Source organism: Macrobrachium rosenbergii, chromosome 3, assembly GCF_040412425.1.
Source record: "Macrobrachium rosenbergii isolate ZJJX-2024 chromosome 3, ASM4041242v1, whole genome shotgun sequence".
Lineage (NCBI taxonomy): Eukaryota > Metazoa > Arthropoda > Malacostraca > Decapoda > Palaemonidae > Macrobrachium > Macrobrachium rosenbergii.
The window spans coordinates 87,284,792-87,305,694 of NC_089743.1; the positions used below are offsets into that span (position 1 = coordinate 87,284,792).

A 20,903-nucleotide genomic window follows, 5' to 3' on the forward strand; every position below is an offset into this window, starting at 1 on the left:
ATATATATATATATATATATATATATATATATATATATATATATATATATGTATATACACGCTTATATGTGCATAAACCAGGTCGATAAACTTGAAGAATCTTCCCCAACGTAAGGTCGATCTTACATGACCGCTGACCTTGGATTATCCTTGACCTCCTATTAAAGCTCGCTGTACCAACAGGTTATCGATGACATCAGAAGTTCAAGATCATTAAGGGATATTCACTGCGTGGCTGATTCCAGTCGATATAATGATTTGAATGATTCGTGTGATCAAAAATAGCTTAATTTTGATGCAAGTATCGGACTGAACGTTGTTTAATTAGTCACTGGGAAGATCTTAGCCGGTGAAAAGTATTATTATTATTATTATTATTATTATTATTATTATTATTATTATTATTCAGAAGATGAACCCTATTCATATGGGACAAGCCCACAGGGGCTACTGACTTGAAATTCAAGCTTCCAAAGAATATGGTGTTCATTAGTTAAGTATACCTTAGTTTAACCAGACCACTAAGCTGATTAACAGCTCTCCTAGGGCTGGCCCGAAGGATTAGACTTATTTTACGTGGCTAAGAACCAATTGGTTACCTAGCAACGGGACCTACAGCTTATTGTGGAATCCCAACCACATAATACCGAGAAACGAACTTCTATCACCAGAAAAAAATTCCTCTAATTCTTCACTGGCCGGCCGGAGACTCGAACTCGGGCCTAGCGGAGTGCTAGCCGAGAACTCTACCGACTCGTCCAACGAGGAACTGATAGGATGAAGTAAGATGAAGTCTGGGGGAATACAGAAAGATGAGATCTCGCTTATTAAAAGAAAAAAAAAGAAAAGTTGACACACTTGAGACAGCGATCTTTATAAACTTGATTTTAAACATATAATTAAATATTCAGTGCAGACTCGTCACATAATTTGGTGAAACAACTTTTTAACTTTATGTAGCTTTCTTTCTTTGTGTGTTGGTCAGCAAGCCATTTCACTCGTCATTATTCTCTTATATAACATACGTCCTTGTTACTCTTATTTCTTTTCACATATTGATTAATTTTCCCTCTGTTTCATGTGTTATATACGTAGTGTAAGTATATGTAGCACAAAGGATAAACCCCTGATAATGTGTGATCCCTCATTAATTTAATAAAATCGCGAGCTTTTTTTTTTTTTTTTGCTTGCTACTGGGAAATTTCTTCAAGCCAGCCCGGACGCTTTTCACAGTGGTGAGCAAAAGTTTATGAAACTATGGAGTTATAATATACATACATACATACATATATATATATATATATATATATATATATATATATATATATATATATATATATATATATATATATATACATACATATATATATATATATATATATATATATATATATATATATATATATATATATATATATTATACTGATTCTGCTATTGTGGCATGTGGTTGAAATTTTATGACCTTGCGTCGATTCTTGATACAAGTCAAATGGCGGTGACTGGTGTATTATTTTTGTTTGGCGTATTATTAAGCCAAACAAGTGCACACTAACACCTGCTGTTTACAAATATTTACACTGTTTAAATCCGCCTCTGTCAAAGGCCTTATGGTTTAACAAAATCTAACCAGTTACAAAAAAATACTGAGAGATTATCATTCAGAGCAATTTTACCTGCCTCTGATAAATGCATACGTTTGACATGAGATTAAAAAAACTAGCAGAAACTTTAGACTACTGAAAATACACAAACAAATTCAACTTGGATCCAAACGCTTAACAGAAAATAACCTCGTCCATGATATGACTTTACGTGAACGTCAATGTTCCTTTTTTTCACTATCGCAGAGTGTTTTTTGAGAACTACATGGAAGTGAAAGAATTTCCCGTGATCAAATGAGTCAATATAATAAAGCAAAGTGAAAGAATTCCCCGTGATAAAATGAGTCAATATAATAAAGTATTTTTCACAACGATGATAAAATTATAAACAAAAATAAGACTATGTCGAGAATGCAAGATAACCGATTATCCATCATTAACCAGAGGCGTTTCAGATTTCGCCCACGATAAACAAACGTCGTTCCGTGTTCCATCCACGGCAGTGAACGTCCCCTCCTTCCGTGATGTGAATCGTTTGCTAACCATTAAAAGCTGCAATGCACCGTTCAAATCCCTGGTCAGGGAGCTCCGCGTACCACTACAACACAGTTGTCACACTGGCGACGGAAGTGAATTAGATATAGGGCTGGGCAGATTCGATTGGCAAGGACTGAGTCCCAAGTAGCCACTCGAACCTCTCGTGTGCGTGTTTCGTGTACGGTCAGATGCACGGAAATGTGGCAGCGAGTCCACGTGGGCAAAGTCCAGTAAAATAAAGTTCGGCAACACTGTTAAAGAATGACCGGTGGCTCTCGGCGGACTGTGTAACCGACTGTGCCGGATCTGTTTGGACAATGTGGCCACAGAAAGATTACAAATTCATGCATAATTATGCAGCAAATAAGAAACAGAGATTAAAAAATTAATGAACCTAAATATTCACTTTTAAGAAGAGAGATTAGTAACGAACGTACGTCAGTGTTAAACGTAGGTTTAACATTTTTGGAACAACAGAGAAGCAGCATCACATCAAGTTATTGTGAATGACTCGTTTACTGTCAGTGTCTGTCAAGTAAGACAAATGCTTCCCCAATCTCAGGCCTAAAGGAAACGTCAAGAAAAAATGAGAGTAAGATGAGCAACAGCAAAAACAATACAGAGATAAATAAAACATGATGGTTAAGTGTGGGGGTCTTGCCTCTAAATTATCAATGATCCAAATTCTTGAAAGATGGAATGACTTGAGAATCGGTGTCGTTTGAAGACCTAAGGTTACTTACAACCGATTTACTGATTTACTTATACTGGCATCTAGAAATTTAGAAACATTGCAGAGGGGAGACAAATAAAAGACTCGTGTTACAAGAGCGAGGTGGATTACAGGCAGCTACTTAGTCTGGGTGCACAGCAACTACAACATAATAGCTTTAAATGCATGTAAGGACCCATAAAGGCAAAATTACCAAAGGATAACTATGTATTAGGCCGTTGCTTTAGTCCTGAACGCTGGTAAATGTGGAAGAAAGTAAGTGGACAAATGTTCCTTCCCTATGCATACCCTCTACCTTATTGATTTTGTTTCCTTGGGCCCCTGTGGGAATTTTCGAGAAAATTTTCTACTTATCTAATTCAGATCTTTACTCCTGGAAATAGCAAGAGTGTTCTGCTTACTTCAAATAAACAACTGGGGGTTATCTGGCACCGTGATACTTCCACCAAACTTGTTTCATCGAATCCGATTTCAAAACTATTCACCACAGTTACCCTTACTTATTCGGACGTATTTTGGGCCTCATTAAAACATAGATTCTTGCGCCCAACGAACTAAACGTTTCTTAACTTGACAGTAATTTAGGCATTTTCACAAGGGAGGGGCACATCGGCCTATTCTCACTCCTTTTCGTTTTCCTAATATAGCTTAATGATTGATAGAAGCACTGATCGGGTCATTCCACTTACATTCAAATTCAATCTGGGAGAGCAAGGCACATGGCTGCTGACGACTGAGCGGCTTAGACCTATGCCCACCGGCAATCTACATTTCTAACTCAAAGGGACTGTAAGGTCATATGCACGTTTAGGGCGTTTTTTCCTTTAACAGGTTCAGAATCAAGAGCAACTTTCCACTCCTCGACCCTTGTCTGGCCTTCTCTATCTGCGTTAAAGTGGGCTCACTTGGCTCTTTCTGCTACTTAGGCAATGGTTCTTTGGGAGTGAAGGAGAATCTACACTTGTATAGGGAGACCACGTACCGCTTGCTACGCCACTACTACCATGAAAATCAGAAATCCTCTAGTTTCTTTCCCCAGCAACTACATAGTTCTATATGCACCCAAACTCTGGAATTCTATTCTGGCCCCTGTAATCTGAAACTCCCAGAATCTCTCAACTACCAAGGAGGGTCTATTACTTCTTGAAGGACCCGGACCCACTCTTTTTTACACCTCCTTCCTTCCACATTTCTTTATAATCAATCCTGGGTTACACAAACCCAATGCATTTCCAGTCCAGTCGGCCTCAGCATTTTATGAAAGTGCAGTACGTAAGCTAAGGGAGGGTGCAACTGACAGGTGGACTGGCTGAGACTTGCACATGGGTGTGTAGTGGGAATGTAAGAGAGAATCGCGCCCTTGACACCAAGCAAAAATCCAACACGAAAGAGACCGGGGTGGATTCTGGAAATGCCAAAGATGTTAAAGATGGCTTCAAGTGCTACAAAACAATAAAATACACTCTAACACTACCAAAGAAATTCCAGTTAATTTCTAATTGTAATGGAGACACTGAAAATGGATCTTAACATCTAGAAGGAAACTACAAAGAAACTCTATCCTAGGAGTGAAATTTTCAATATTAGGATACAATGCTAACACTTTACAATTACGATAACGACAAAACAATAAAGTGTATAATGAAATGAACGACACAGGTCGTAGCAACACTAATGAGATTATTAATTAATCGTAACAACACGAAAGAAATTATAGACATTTTGGCAAGAGTATGGTCAAGAACACATAATGAAGTGTGATGGACATCGCCTACTACGACGAAAGAATTTAAGATAGTCTGCAGAGTTACGCGAGCGCTCTATTGTATATCACATAACAGAGAGCGAGACGAACGGGCAAAGAATTCAACCAGAAATTACACGTAACTGAAGAGATCGGCAGGCTTTTTGTGGGTGTGGAATGGAGAAGGCGTCAAAGGTAATCAAGACAAACGCATTAAGAGCAAATCCATTGTAAGTATTTAGTGTATATAATAAGAGTATAACATGATATAAGTTAACTTGATGGCTTCGTTTCAAATATAGCGCAGAAAAACTTAAGCATATTTGCGCTAAAAGCGGAGTAGCTGCTGACAGCGACGCAACGAAACTCATCAGCAGTCTTTATCGGTACAGCAATGTTTCGTGATAACAAAAGGACGAGACTGTCTTTTGTCCTGTCCCACAAAACAAGAGAGATAAGGAGCCCTTGACACTGCTGGCTACACCAGTGGTCGCGTTGTATCTGCCTTGTGCTGGTCCTTCTGAATAAAACAATAACAGAAGGATATAAGCTGATATAGTCAACTTGCGACGTAAACCTTCTAAGGAAACTTGAAAGCAGAGAAGACTTACAATATAATGAATATATATCGAAAGCAATATAACAGACAATTCAATCGGTCGATAGACGAACCACTCAACAAAGACGCTATTGTTTTCTAACAGGCCTTGGGTATTTTCAGATACTAAACGTAATGCAAACGCCACTGCTCAACGTGCCGGTACCAGATGCAATACACTCATTTCATAATTCTTTTTACAAATGACGACTGAAGGCAGTTTGCAACTTTGGACCTTGACGTTGGACGATAATGCCAGGACAAGTCTGCAGAAGTATATGCTAACACTGAAGTCATTTAAAAGGTTGATTTAAAATGACGAAAATAAAATCAACTGTAGTCTTCACGAAAACAGTTTATAATAATAAAGTAGCACAACCCCGTCGGAGGGTAGTGCCATGCAGTGCACCTCCTGCGGTGCACTGTAGGCATTATTTACAGTTCTTTGCCGCGTCCCTTCGGCCCCTATCTGCAACCCCTTTCAATCCTTTTACTGTACCTCCGTTCATGTTCTCATTCTTCCATCTTATTTTTCACCCTCTCCTAACAACTGTTTCATAGTGCGACTGCGAGGTTTTCCTCACGTTACACCTTCCAAACCTTTTTCCCGTCAGCTTCCATTTCAGCGCCGAATGACCTGGAGAAATGCACCTAACCTGGGGATACCTTATATCCAGGTCAACTCGTAGTATGACAACATTTAATAAACATCTTGAAACTTGTAAGCCAGTTACTGCATTAAATGAACATTTAGATACTTATTAATGAGAACCTGTATAATTTATTTTAGTGTCGCAGAGTTCCGCTGCTAATTTCACAGTAATTAGAGCATAGTACTAAGTGAAATAAACATATCTTGGAAACTAGAAAATTAATCTGGAATTGATAGTGAAGGTTTTGATACTTCTTAATGAGAACGTGTATAATTTATTTTGATGTCGCAGAGTTCCGCTACTAATTTCACAGTAATTAGAGCATACTACTAAGTGAAATAAACATATCTTGGAAACTTGAAAATTAATCTCGAATTGATAGTGAAGGTTGTGAACGGGCCCATGTTCTATTTTCACTGGACGTTTATCCAATTTACTCACTCGAGTATAAAATTCGGACATGGCATAGTCTCCACTCGACCTCATCTTTAGATTAACTAAGGCGCCTATTAATCTGCACAACTCAGTATCAACCATGCTTCCCGTACAAAAAATAGTGTTGCAAGCTACAGCATTTGGTGGTGTAATGAAAAACACGATGACCAACACTGCCACGATTCACGGTGGCACGAATATAATGTTACAATATTTGCCAATAACGAACAGGGAGAAAGACACGATGCTCTCCCAAGACGAGAGGCGCCAAGTCCTCCCAACCCCCAGCTTCTTTCTCTCTCTCACCAGGAATCGATTAATGAGGTTTGGAAAAAGTGGCAAAGTATCTATAGGGCCTTCTGACAGTTTGATCACGGCTTTGTTCTAAAAATGTTGAAAATACGACGAAGAAACAGGTCTGCGTCAGGCACAATGTCTCGATTTACTGTTACTGCGAGTGTAAAGTGACGTTTCTCGTTATTTTAACCGTGGTATTCCTTGGGAGGAAGGATGGGGTCCGTATTCTTTTATCACACTGACCTTACAGGAGCAACCGCTGTTTTTGGCTGCTGAAAATTCAGGAAAATAAGACAAATTAATTAATAATTTTCACGCTGAAAAGGTACATTATATATATATATATATATATATATATATATATATATATATATATATATATATATATATATATATATATATATATATATATATAATCATGAAACTACAAATGTCGCCTAATATCAGATTCACGCTACCTCGGGAATATCTCCGATGGAGAATTATCACCGAAGGGGAATTTATATAAGTGATAAATGAATTGGTCCCGGCAGTACCAATTCATTTATTACTTATATAAATTCCCCTTCGGTGATAATTCTCCGTCGGAGATATTCCCGAGGTAATGTGAATTTGATATTAAGCGACATTTGTAGCTACATGATTGTATATAAATCACGGTGTGATAAAAAATTTCATATATATATATATATATATATATATATATATATATATATATATATATATATATATATATATATATATATATATATGTATATATATATACGTACCATATATATATATATATATATGATTATTATCACTTTTGTACGTGATTCATTTGTGACTTCTCACACTCTGTATCAGTCCTTCGTCAATGGCTTGGAAATAAAGTCGAAACCGGTCAGGACCTACACCCCGTTTCTTATTTTTCACCTGTGGTAATGTGTGATATATATATATATATATATGTGTGTGTGTAAATATATATATTATATATCTATATATATGTACATATATTATATATATAATATATATGTATATATGTGTACATACATACATACATGTTACATATATATACATATATATAATGTGTGTGTGTGTGTGTGAAACACTCGGTATAAATTCTCACCGGTTTCCCCTTCAGTTTTCTCAGACATTCTCAAGGGAACTCACACAAAGTGGTAAAAATTCACATTACACGCCAGAGAAATTGTACAAGCGAACTTACCGACGGTTGAAAACCAACTATTCACACCTGACAGGTGGTAAAAAAAAAGGGGGAGACGGAGACTCAGTAAAATCGTTAACGTTCGAGGTCAGAGCTCCACTTACAAATCTTGTTTATCTATGGGGGGTGGGCTCACGAGCTCACGCCTTTGCTCTGAGCCCAGGTGAACCGCATTCCTTATCTAAACATTTTACTTATTTCTCTTAAAAGCAAATGGATCGAGATGATACATTCCTTGGCTGATATTCGTATTCTTAAAAAGCTTTCTTTTACATGACTAATCCAATTTTCCTTCCAGTATATTATCGGAATATTTTTTTTTTACCCCAGTCCAATTACTGGCAGTTCTGTGCATTCCTTGTAAATTGCTTTATGCAAGTCTATTCTCTTTTCCTATTATTTTCCAATGTGATCAATATAAAAACTGCCGCATGACTTAAATACACATGGCATAACCACCCTTTAGTATTGTCGGGAGAGTTCTTTGTAAGTGCTCGTTTAATTGTATTATCGTTCTTAAATGCTTTACAACGATATTACCTATCCCCATAATAAATCTTGGAGCTAATGCGTAACATTCCTGCCATTTAATACCAGAACTATAGATGAGAAAGAAATACTCTCAAATGTCTAGTAATTGTTTCATCATTACACCGAAACTCTCTTACACAAATTTAAACCATTCACACTATTAACTATATATAAATATAACTTAGTAAGCTATGCAAGTCTATATTAAGAGCATACTCTGTCACATCAATCTTTTTACTTCCCAACGTTATGCCTCCTACCCCAGTATGGTTTGTTCTCACAACCTATGATCTAGCAACAGTGATTTTAAGACTAAGACCACTAGCTATATGTTTCAGTCTGCTAACTAATGCTCACTAATCTTGTACACTTCTCCTAAGTTATACTGTACTACATTATCTGCATGATCAAAGAACACCATCAGCCCTTTTACTTTTATCAAATGTCCTGCGCCTAACAAGATTCTTATTGACTGCAAAACATCACCAATGACATTAAATTCGGGAGACAATTGACCATCGACATTCATACGATGTTTATTACCCTGATGCCTTGTTTTTATGTAGGATATTTTCCTGTTGGGCAAACTTCTAGAAATCTTTCCGAGCATTTCTCAGCTCACTCCTAAAATCCCGTTTCGAAATCTATGAAAGCCATATTAAGAGGTCAGTAGATTTCTTCACTTCGCTGTGTCAAATGACTCGGCGGAAAAAAATTGCTCTCTCTCTCTCTCTCTCTCTCTCTCTCTCTCTCTCTCTCTCTCTCTTTGATACTTCTGGATGCGAGTTCGAGTCTTGTTGATGGATATCAGAATCACATCATAATTTTTTCATTTGAATCTAAGGTTTTGTATGACAAGCGTATCCAAAACGTGTGAAGAATTCGAGAAGAGAGAACTGTGGTTATCTCAATCACACACACACACACACACACACACACACATAGGCTATATGTATATATATATATATATATATATATATATATATATATATATATATATATGTAGAAATCATCAACACACAATCACGTGTGGAACAGAAATAAATTTCTGACTCACGTCGATCGAACCCAGGTCTCTCAGGTGAAAGCAAGGGCGTTACCCACTGGGCCATACAAGTCTAAAAGAAGTTAGAACCCGAGAGCAACTGCACCTAAGGAATTACCTGGCAAGCTAACTGTTTGCATACCAGGAGTTTTCCCTGAACTTCCTGACTCCAGCAATGACCCAATAGACAACATTTCATTCGAATTATCCCTTCTGAGTGAATAAGATAGAATCATCAACACACAATCACGTGGAACAGAAATAAATTTGACTCACGTCGATCGAACCCAGGTCTCAGGTGGAAAGCAAGGGCGTTACCCACTGGGCCATACAAGTCTTAAAAGAAGTTGGAACTCGAGAGCAACTGCACCTGCATGAATTACCTGGGCAAGCTAACTGCTTGCATAACAGCGAGTTTTCCAACTTCACGACTCAGCAATGACCCAATAGACAACATTTCATATCTGAATTATCCTTCTGGAGTGAATAAGATAGAAATCATCAACACACAATCACGTGAACAGAAATAAATTTCTGACTCACGTCGATCGAACCCAGGTCTCTCAGGTGGAAAGCAGGGCGTTACCCATGGGCCATACAAGTCTAAAAGAAGCTGAACCTGAGAGCAACTGCACCTAAGGACTTCACCTGGGCAAGCAACTGCTTGCATACCAGCGAGTTTTCCCCAGCTTCCCGACGGTAACGCCTTGCTTTCCACCTGAGAGACTCTGTCGATCCGGACGTGAGTCAGAAATTTATTTCGTTCCACACGTGATTGTGTGTTGATGATTTCTATCTTATTCACTCCAGAAGGGATAATTCGAATGAAATGTTGTCTATTGGGTCATTGCTGAGTCGGGAAGTTGGGAAAACGGCTGGTATGCAAGAGTTAGCTTGCCCAGGTAATTCCTTGGGCAGTTGCTCAGGTTCCAACTTCTTTTAGACTTGTATGGCCCAGTGGGTAACGCCTTGCTTTCCACCTGAGACCTGGTTCGATCCCGACGAGTCAGAAATTTATTTCTGTTCCACACGTGATTGTGTGTTGATGATTTCTATCTTATTCACCTTAGAAGGATAATCTGAATGAAATGTTGTCTATTGGGTCATGAGTCGGGAAGTTGGGGAAAACTTCGCTGGTATGCAAGCAGTTATTGCCCAGGTAATTCCTGGGTGTTGCTCTCAGGTTCCAACTTCTTTTAGACTTGTATGGCCCAGTGGTAACGCCTTGCTTTCCACCTGAGAGACCTGGGTTCGATCCTGACGAGTCAAAATATATATATATATATATGTGTGTGTGTGTGTGTGTGTGTGTGTAAATGCAAGTACTCCCATGCAAATTCTTCTGGCCCATAGCTCTGTACAGACGTACGAAATTCATTATTCAATATGGTGATCAAGACAGGAAATCATGACACGAGTCTTTTCCTGCTGAAGGTGCAATAACACCATAGGCCACTTAAATGATTTTATAAAAAAAATTATCAGCAATATTTTTTACCATTCACGGATAAAATATATTACTTTTCAACACATCCAAAAACTGAGAGGTGGGGATGGAAAAAGCTGGTGGATGGCGACTGATTTTACCTAATAAAAAATGATTGGTGCCAGATCACTCCTGTTTGTAATGATGAGAGTACCTTAACTTTGTCCATATAGACCTAGTCTAAAACGTAGCTGGCTTAGAAAACAATCTACCACAGAACACTTCCCATTACTAATAGATACAGGTCAGTCAACACGAAACTACTGACCATAAAAAAACAAAGAATACAAGTCAAAAACACTCACGAAACGGTGCAAGACGCTTCAGTAATGATTTTTTTAAATGTTATACTGATTGCAATTAAAATAGATTTTCTATACCTCCTTAACAAATTCTGTGCTGTTATACCGGCTTTCAATGGCCACATTTTTTTTTATGACTGGTTTCACCCACTTTTTCTCTCTTTCCTTTAAGTGTTGCGTTCCACCTTTCTCCTTCTGTTACTCTAGTCAAGATAATAAAGATAAGAAGTTGAAGAAACTGCACAGGCTGGCTGGTCATGCAAATTCCAACCTATGAGTCGACAAAGCATTGAATTAGTCTGGTTGACGTGGACATGCACCCTGGCGCAATTTGCACGACTAACATAACGGGTATAAAACACGTATTCACTTTTTACACCGTGCTGACACTGGAATACTTTCTGCAACCTTGTTTTGCACGATACTGCTGTCTGGACACGTTTCATCTGAATGTCTCCTCATTTTGAACCATGATACTTGAAAACTGTCTATCGGAGAATAAGTAGTTGCTGTAAAGAATCAAATACAATTAAGAAATTTACATTTTACTTTACCATAAAGCAATGCCGTCCTATAAACGGACATAACAGGAAAGTAACAACAGTGTATCCCGTCTCAAAAATTGACGGATTTAGACAAAAAAAATCTCGACAGCAGTATAACGGATACGTTTCCTTCATACGCTGCACCTTTCTCACACAATATTCGTGCAATATTTACTTCGCGTGTATAAAACAACATGAAAGCGTCTCGAACTATATCGTTTCCCGTCTATGCAATACCTCCTTCACGAGACCCAACAACATACTGGGGAGAGAGAGAGAGAGAGAGAGAGAGAGAGAGAGATATGAAAAAATGAGCTGTAGTCTTTTCTGAGAAATTCCTGCATGCTGAGAGATAATGGTGGACTCCTAACTGGATCACGTTCTGACCTTCGTATGCATGGCTCGTTTGATGTTTTCTTCATCGTTATAATAACGGCAGCGAGTATATATCGACGAAAGAGTTAATAATAATGGTTTCATTCAGTAATGAAATATATAAAAAAAAATAACGCGCACACAAAACAAAAGTTCTCTTCAAACTTATCAAAACCACCCGAACGAAGCATTAACGTTAAGACGGTTAACTGAGCATCTCAAAAGTCAACTGAGTGGTAAATATTATATAAAAGGATGGTGTGTGTGTGTGTGTGTGTGTGTGTGTGTGTGTGTGTGTGTGTGTGTGTGTGTGTGTGTGTGTGTGTGAGAGAGAGAGAGAGAGTTGTTGGATGCTTCAGTGACTGGGAATCCCTCAAGACATCTGTAGAGGGAATCCCTCCATATGATTCTCTCGGCCTAAAATGAGACGAAACCACAGAAGTTCGCTGGTTATATAACAGGCTATAAGAAAAGAGAGTTAGAGGGATCATACTAATCTGTCACTACACTGAACTCTGACAACTGTGGGCGTTGGTTATCATATATACGTCTACTGATATGTTAGGGCCTTTACCAGAACAGGAAATCAGTTAAGACGAACACTTTGGCTATGTGCATAGCTTCGCTATCTATTGCGTGCACGCGCACAAGCTTTAGTCATTTGAGATACATGAAAGCATAATAATTTATATGATAAATTAATGTATCACTTGTGCAAGGCAAACATACTGTCTACGCACAGGAAAACTCAAACAGTTATCTAAATGATAGAGGATTATGAACCCTTTTTATCTACTACTTATAAACCAGTCTCATATCGTGTTGCAAGCGACAATCGGATTTCCTTGGTTTATTAAAATGCAACGTACCATACTGAGCGATCACATGCTTTTTTTCCTCGACCATTCACGTGTCAAAACTGCTTGTAACCGGGTGTTCCCTTATTCCAGAATTACAATTCTTAAATCGCATGTCTATTTCCTTCTTCCCTGCCAAGAGGAGTTCTAAATTGAAAATAAAACAAGAGAATTATATTCAAAATGAAGTCGTGGCAGACATTCTTTAAGAAACAATGTCAATCCATTAGGCTCTCAACTTGAACATTTGGGAGCATGAACTTGTGATAAGTGATCAAAACACGCCAGTAAAACCTAGACTTGAGCAATCAATATATCCAACACTCAACAGTAATTTCACATTGTTTCTAGACTTAAGTGAACAAAACTTTACACCTAACATTCAATTTATGTTATTCCCGAAAGGTAACCAACCAAAAACCATCATAATCATGTGGCTGATATGTGAAGTCTGACAAGTTAGGGTCTGATACATTCAAGGATTACCAAACTGTATTAGGTAATTTAGGGGAAGATTTTAAACCTGTTAATGGTGTAACCTTTGCAACTGTCACAGAAATAAGCAAGGTGGTCTGACTTAAGTGCAACAATCATCCATTTTTTGAACCAAGGATGAAATCCCAGTGCAATTAACTTTCACAACAGCTGCATCACAGAGCTACACAGGTCATCAAACCCCCTATGCAAATTCACCACTCCATCATGCATGCACTCTCACTCTTCCACTTTTAAATATTTGCACTGGTGCTAACATAATGCGCTAGGGTTCTGATCTTGAAAACATTTTGTGTCAGAGGATTCACTAATTATGCCACGAAACGACACAAGGCATGTTATGTTATCCAAAATGCAGTTAAATATACTCATCATTTCTACCGAGACACTGAGCTCACTCAGAGGATTTGCTTTGAGCGAGAGGTGAAAACTGGAGCAAGGTAAATATAAGAAAGGTTGGGTAGTTCATGGGAAGAACCCAGACAGAATGGATGAGAAGTAAAAGGTATGAAAGCAATGCAGCTGGAGACTGAAAGGATGCAGTACAGAAACTCGAGTACCGCCTACAACGGGCAACTTATTGCACACTACATAGGCTGCAGTAACCCCCTATAAATACTACATGAAGGGGTGAAGAAGCAACAATGTCTGATAATCATGTCTGACAATTCATTCTATTCTAATCTTTACTGTCATATATTAGACTCGCCTAACTCACTTGAAAAGTCCTAAAATTGTAGGTATGGTACGAAGAGCAAGATAAAATGTTGCACATAAACGTAACAACAAAATAGCCATCTAACAGTTTTACCCGTATTTCTCTACCAGCCTAACTTATTCAATGTTTCAGGAGACTTTAAACCTACCATATGGCCTTTTGTATATAAATGAAATATTACCCAAACCACCATCAGTTAAGTATCTATGTTTCAAGGAGTAGATGTGATGATAAGGTAAACATGACAGAAACAATGAGACACAGACTAGCAAAGAAACTGACAATCACCCTTCAATGCACATCTACTGTATGCATGATGATCTATCTTCATTCCATGAGTTTAGCTGAAACTCCTTTAATTAAGCTGGCAACTGATTGATAAGGTAAGTGACAGACAGGCAGTCTGAGAGACAAACAGACAGTCATATGATCTTCCTTCATGCAATTCAAAATATGAGGGGTTACTTTTGTACCAGTTTTGACTGGAATCCCTCCAACCACATGAACACAGTTGTGATAACAAGGCAAGTGTGACAGCCACCATGACAGAGGAGAGAGACAGAAGGATAATTTTACTTCATGCACATCTATATATGATGGTCTACCTTTTAGCAAAGTGACTGAAATCCTTCCAACCTTGTACAAATAGCTGCAATAACAAGGCATGCATGAAACATACTAACACAGAGACAGACATTACATGGATGATCTCTCTTCACCAACATTTATGCTTAATAGTCAACCTTTATAACGAGTCTAACCGAAATATCTTTAATTACATGAAACTGAAGTGATAAGTTAAGTGTGGCAGACAACCTGGTCAACAGACAGAAGAATGACCTCCCTGCATGCAAACCTGTGCATGATGTTCTGTCTTTGAACCAAGTTTGACTGAAATCCCTTCAATCATGTAGGAGTTGCGATGACAAAGAAAGTGTGAGAGACAGGCTGATGGTCAGACAGGATAAACAATAGATGCACAATTTGTCAATATGGGACTAAAAAATGAAGCAGACGTATCAGAAGTGGAATAAGACAAGCTTGCTGCTAAATAGGCCTACCCTAGCTTAATAATAGTTTGAAACTTGAGGAGAATACAAGAGACATCTTTCTCTCAGAACACTCTACATAATATTAAAGATGCGATAAGGAAAACTTAGCGGGACAATGTCTATCAACTGCTAAAATTTTTATCTGATGATCAATCATCACAAAAAAACTTTCAATGAAATAGCATTAATGAAAATTTAAGTTTTCAGACCCAAATTCACTTTGCTGTACTAAGAATTTTACTCTCTTTGTTTCTTAGTAAATGTACAGCTAGCAAAAATGGTTTCTGGAAATGATAAGTACCTATGGGTATTAGTTAGCAAAATTCAATCTTGATGCTATGCTTTATAGATAAAATCGTTTATGAGTTAATATTATGAAATAGCATCAAAAGCATTCAGATAGGAAAAGGGAATAAGAATTTGAATTAAAACATAAAATATTCTTGCAACTCCCACAAAAAAACTTGATATCAATTGTTTTCACCAATTGATATCAAGGTGGTGAAAACATAGTGGAAACTGAAAAAATCACACATTTTACGAAATAACATAAGCCTGTCATTACCAAATGAGCAGTACATAGTGGCATGCAAGGTTAGTATTTAAACGCCAACTAAAACTTAAGAAAGGATAGCTGGTCAGTACTCAAGAAAGTACTGTAAAAGATATGAAGAACTGAAAGCAATTGCTCATTAGCTTCTTGCAAATTGATCTCTTATTTGGTACCAGATGCCAGTAAGTGCCCTATCATAACCTATACCGCTAGTTTTAGAGGGATCACCACGCTGATAATTCTGCTGTTGAGTCAAACTGATTAGTTGAATTTTAATGTCAAGTTGAATTCTGATATCAGAGTCCACCCACGTTCCAAAGCAATGTCTGTATCACAAATGGAAATTGTTAGATGTAGACACACATTGTCAAAATTAACCACTTCAAAAACTACTAGACAAATCACGTTTCAATACTCATTTTCATCACTGGCAACTTTAAAATTTCACTTGGGCATGTTAAACTCAATAATGCAACCTACAAAACAGAATCCCTTGAGTTATGCTGCAATGTCTAAAGAATATCTAAACTAACTTACTGATATTCTTAAGCATCATTATCTGATATTCTTAAGCATCATTATCGTTCTTCTGGCATACAAAAAAAAAAAGGTAGACTCACAACTGGATTATTTTTGTCCCTAGATATTGTGGGTAATAATGGCTAGCAAACTTCGAATGTCTTTTGCTATTTTTTCTTTTGTCCTAGTTTCACCAATTAAGTGAGACTTTGGAACTCAGGGATTGCTTGAAAAAACCATTTTCAGTTCTTAGTCATAGTTCCTTTGTGATGACAAGTAACTCTTGTTCCTTGGACTATATCAGCTGATCTTAATTTGTTTTTAGTGTTTTAAATATTCTTATGATCATTTTGGTAACAAATTAGCAGTTTAAAGATCTTGGAATCACTTGTATCCTACAACTATGAACCACATTGGAAACTGGGACTTTTGGAATGGGGAAACTACAAATAAGTGTAACACAAGGATATATTCTACGAACCCCCCATGATAGCCTACTTCTGCAAGTTCTGATTGCAGTAAGATTTTTTTGAAAATTAGGTAAATTTTTACTTTAAATGATAATCTTATTCTGGGATTGAAAATATGATTTTCCTGTTTTAGTGTGTGCTTTGAATATTTCTGACATTCATTCCAGTACAAATTGGTAGGTCTAACTTTAGAGATATACTATACCCTTCTTATATCCCACAAGTAAGAAGACTACAGTGGAACACCAGGTTTTTGAGTGGGAAAAATACAAAAATAGAAAAACAAAGATGTATTCTGACATCCCCATGATAACTCGGCAAGTTCTGATTGTGATTAAAGTAAGGTTTACTTAAGGTTTTGAAAGAATTTATGCACTAATTAAATAAAGACCTAGTGACCTCAGTTTGGTCAGGCTGCAACCCTATTATTTACTTTAATTTCCAGTGCCTTAAGTTCAGTTAGATTAGATCGTAAACCTATCATCTATATTAATCTACAGCACCGTACGTTACATTAGGTGAGGTGGGGGTCAGGGAGAAATGAATCCCCCGCGCCAACTAGATATGGATCCAGCAACCTAATTAGGCTAGGTTACAATCCTATTAGTTACCTTCATTTTCGGTGCCATGGGGGGGTACATGCTGGCCAAAGCCCCAGCCAGGTAAGGACTTGGCACCCTAGGTTAAGTTCATAAAATGCATACTTGCACTTCACTCGTTTTCTGTTTTCTGACACCAGAATCATCCTCTTTCCATTGCAGCCCCCCATAATTGAAGGGCATAGAAAGGGATCCAATATCTCTTAAAACTACTTGTTTGCTACTGAAATGAACGTCAGAAATGTACAAACCATTCATTAAGCCACATGAAAACCAAATTTTTAACTCTTGAATGGCATTATGGTTTCTAGCAAAAACGTACCATCTGGTGAAAACAAACACTGGACCTCCTGAAGAAAGGTCTCATCTGAGAAATTCAAGAATCCTAAAATTCTACAAAAATACCACCACTTACCATAATTAACATTAAAGGAATCATATAGGCTAACTGGTTAAGTAAGTAAACGTTTCACAAAGCATTCATCACTGGTGAATGTTATGTAATTTTTATAAATACTGCACCTTATGGAATCAAACATGAGGGATTAATATCTACTTCATATAAACAGCTCATCTTTGTAACTGTATGTTTGCAACGGTATAATAGGTATTTCTAAGTATTAGCTCCGCACGAACTGTATGGAACGGTTCCGCGAGTAAGAGAGACATTTGGGAGCCATATGTTCAAGAAGGGATTGGCTAGGGAAATCTATTATAAGAGGAACCATACTAACCTAACGTACCCTACCTAACCTAACCTAATAGTCCGTGTTACTTAGCAGGGGGGGGGCTCCACCCTGGGAACCCCCGGTGAGGGAAACCACTTTTTACCAAAGTTTTCCTATAAAACTTCTCATGCATGATAGAAAAAAATATAATCAGTTCTGAGGTTAATTACAGTCGAGCGACAAAAAATAACAGTAAATTCTTGATAGGCAACCAAAATACTGTAGAATAAGTCAATTTCCAAGGTAATACCGAACGCGGAGCCAATACTTAGTTCTACCGTTTAACATTATGTAGGAAAAAAAAGTTGACACGTTTAACATTATGTAGGAAAAAAAGTTGACATAATTACCAAGGTGATAACGAGAAATACTGCTTGTAAATATGGGCAGAATGTAGAATAACACCCTGAGTAACAGCAGGCTACTGATAAGTCACCTCCGATGTGCATTTCAAAACGCTAAGCCAAGCTCGGCTATTCTAAACCTATTATTACAACATGCCCTGCTGAACCTTGGATTAAAATTCAAAGTAAACCAATAAATTTACAATACGCTACGGCTAACACACCTATAACATCTAAGACTTACCCTACATATTCTCTTCCACGATCGGGTCGGTCTGGCAGCAGTCTGTTGCAGGGCAGGGAGAGACAGAGTAACATAGTCCCTCTTTTCTTCTATGACACTCCCTTCGAACATTTTAAAACACGGTACTATTCAAACGCTATCTTGCAAACAATTAACTAAGTGTGCGACACCATACAGACTACATTTAACAGCCACCTCGTATCCACACACACGTACACACGCACTCTCACTGACAACAGTGTCGAGAGAGTATAGACGAAACAATGTTTTGTTTACGAATATCCTGGTATCTATTGGACACCGAAAACAAATGAGTGTCCTTTAACTGTCAACAAATAGAGCTGGATGGTACTATCATGTGATATTCAAACTAGCAAGGGAGAACTGCATTCTGTAGTAGTTATGCAATAGACAATGTAAATTTAATTCAGGCTAGAGAGCAATTAAACTGCCGTGTGTGCAATAAAACATGATTAAAGAGAATGCACTTGCAACCAATCCCTAGCCGTCCATTTAATGTTAAATCCGCGACATTTGGTTGACTGTGCAATGAGCCTCGAGTACGTGTTCAGTTAAACATTCGTTCGTGAATTTAGCTATAGTAATGTCACAACGAATAATACTGATTTCATTTCACTTCGTTTATCAAGACAGCATCAGCTTCGTCTTAAGTTTTTTTGTAACAGCTTCCTGTATAACTTTCTTATTTTACGATTTTGCCCATTCTCATTACTGCCCTGGAAGTTACACTTGGAGGTCAATTAAATAGGAATCAGTCTGAAACATTGCCCATGTTAAATGCAGGCTCGTTACATTACGGCTACGAGTAACCCTACAGTAATTCTTGTCAAGGACCTCAATTGAGAGCACAATAAGGAATCTTGATTTCTGAATATTTAAGTTACTGGTTCATGAGCATTTGTCTGTGTCCAGCTTTTATGATGAAAATAGGCTGTTCTGCTTTGGTAATGCAGGGCCGGCCCTAAGGGTTGCTGGCGGCCTAAGCAAGTTAAATTTCAAGGTCATTCCATGAAGAATTTCTAAAAATAAAAAGTTGCAAGGATGAAAAACTGCAAACTTAGGAATAAACTTTATAGAACAATATACAAGCTAGAGATATCAGTTCAAACACCGCATCAAAGTCTCACATCTTTTCATGAAAGTGGCATTAGTACTGTTTCGCATATTTATGTAGCATGTGTAATCAAAGGGCTGAAAAGGTAAGATCGGGCTAAGGTCCAGAGTTTACTCAGGAATTAAGGTTTTGATGGTAAGGTTTTCCAGACACTAACGGTAACTATTTAGCACCTCCCTTTCCTTAGCTTAAATAGACTAAGTTGTGTGACAAACAAAGACCACTAATACACTTATTTTTAGCTATATTTATGGAATGTACCTGAAGTCAAACTCAGTGTGATAGTTAATTAACACTGAAAACTGAAAGCATATTAATTATTTCAGTTGACAATTTCTTCTTCGACTTTATAAGTATGCAATACTTTCATTGCAATTTCTATAACTAGCTCTTCTACAGGATCTTTGTCAGATCTTTAAATTTTTTTTTTTTTTTTTTTTTGCCCCTTTGCATTAGTTATGGGTATCGTATGTATTGTTTTCATTCAGCGCAACCCACAGATCTGACACAGCATCTTATAACTTATTACAGCTGCTAAATCTAACGGTATCTATATCAGGAACTTGTCATCCCCAGGAAATCATTCTTCAGTGGCATATATTGAAGTCAAATGTTCACATCTCAGTTTACTCTTATTTGGCAAATCTTTTGTTATTTCAAATCCCCCCTTGTGTAACTAAAACCCTGTAACTGTTCGCATCTATATGATGAACAATTAAAGTTTGCGTTTGAGCATAAGTTAACAAATTACTTTTAAACATTTTTTCCTGGGTCATCTGTATTCGAACCTTGTAATTGCACTCATATTCATACTGTTTTTTTTTTCGCCATATTCTTTTACATTTAAAGGTGGACTCTGCATCTCTGATGCTAATGCTCTTTCACATCCATTTGCATGATAATCAGTTAAATAATTAATGACATAACTCTTGATGACACTACATAAATTTTCCTTGTCACTTGTTTTTCACAGTTTGGTCACCATAACATAATTCTGAAAATACTATATAAATTAGTAAAAGGACACCTTACCTGCCTGTACTGCGTGTTCTCTAATTTTTTTTTTTTTTCTTCAGAACAAAAGAAATTATATGCTT

The 20,903-nt window shown here is 37.4% G+C and overlaps 1 protein-coding gene across 3 annotated transcripts in view; it reads right to left on the reverse strand.

The window, feature by feature from the left end:
- Positions 1-18,935, reverse strand: part of alpha-Man-Ib (alpha-Mannosidase class I b) — a 47,828-nt gene extending 28,893 nt beyond the window's left edge. Inside the window, exon 1 of one of the 3 annotated variants that reach the window (XM_067084173.1) lies at positions 18,672-18,935. In XM_067084173.1, coding sequence (XP_066940274.1) covers positions 18,672-18,782 — 111 coding nt within the window. In that variant the 5' untranslated portion in view covers positions 18,783-18,935. Of the gene's footprint in view, positions 1-2,144; positions 2,268-11,892; positions 11,982-18,671 lie in introns of those variants that run through there. The other 2 variants (XM_067084181.1, XM_067084189.1) reach the window with 2 other exon arrangements.
- Positions 18,936-20,903: the final 1,968 nt, after the last annotated feature.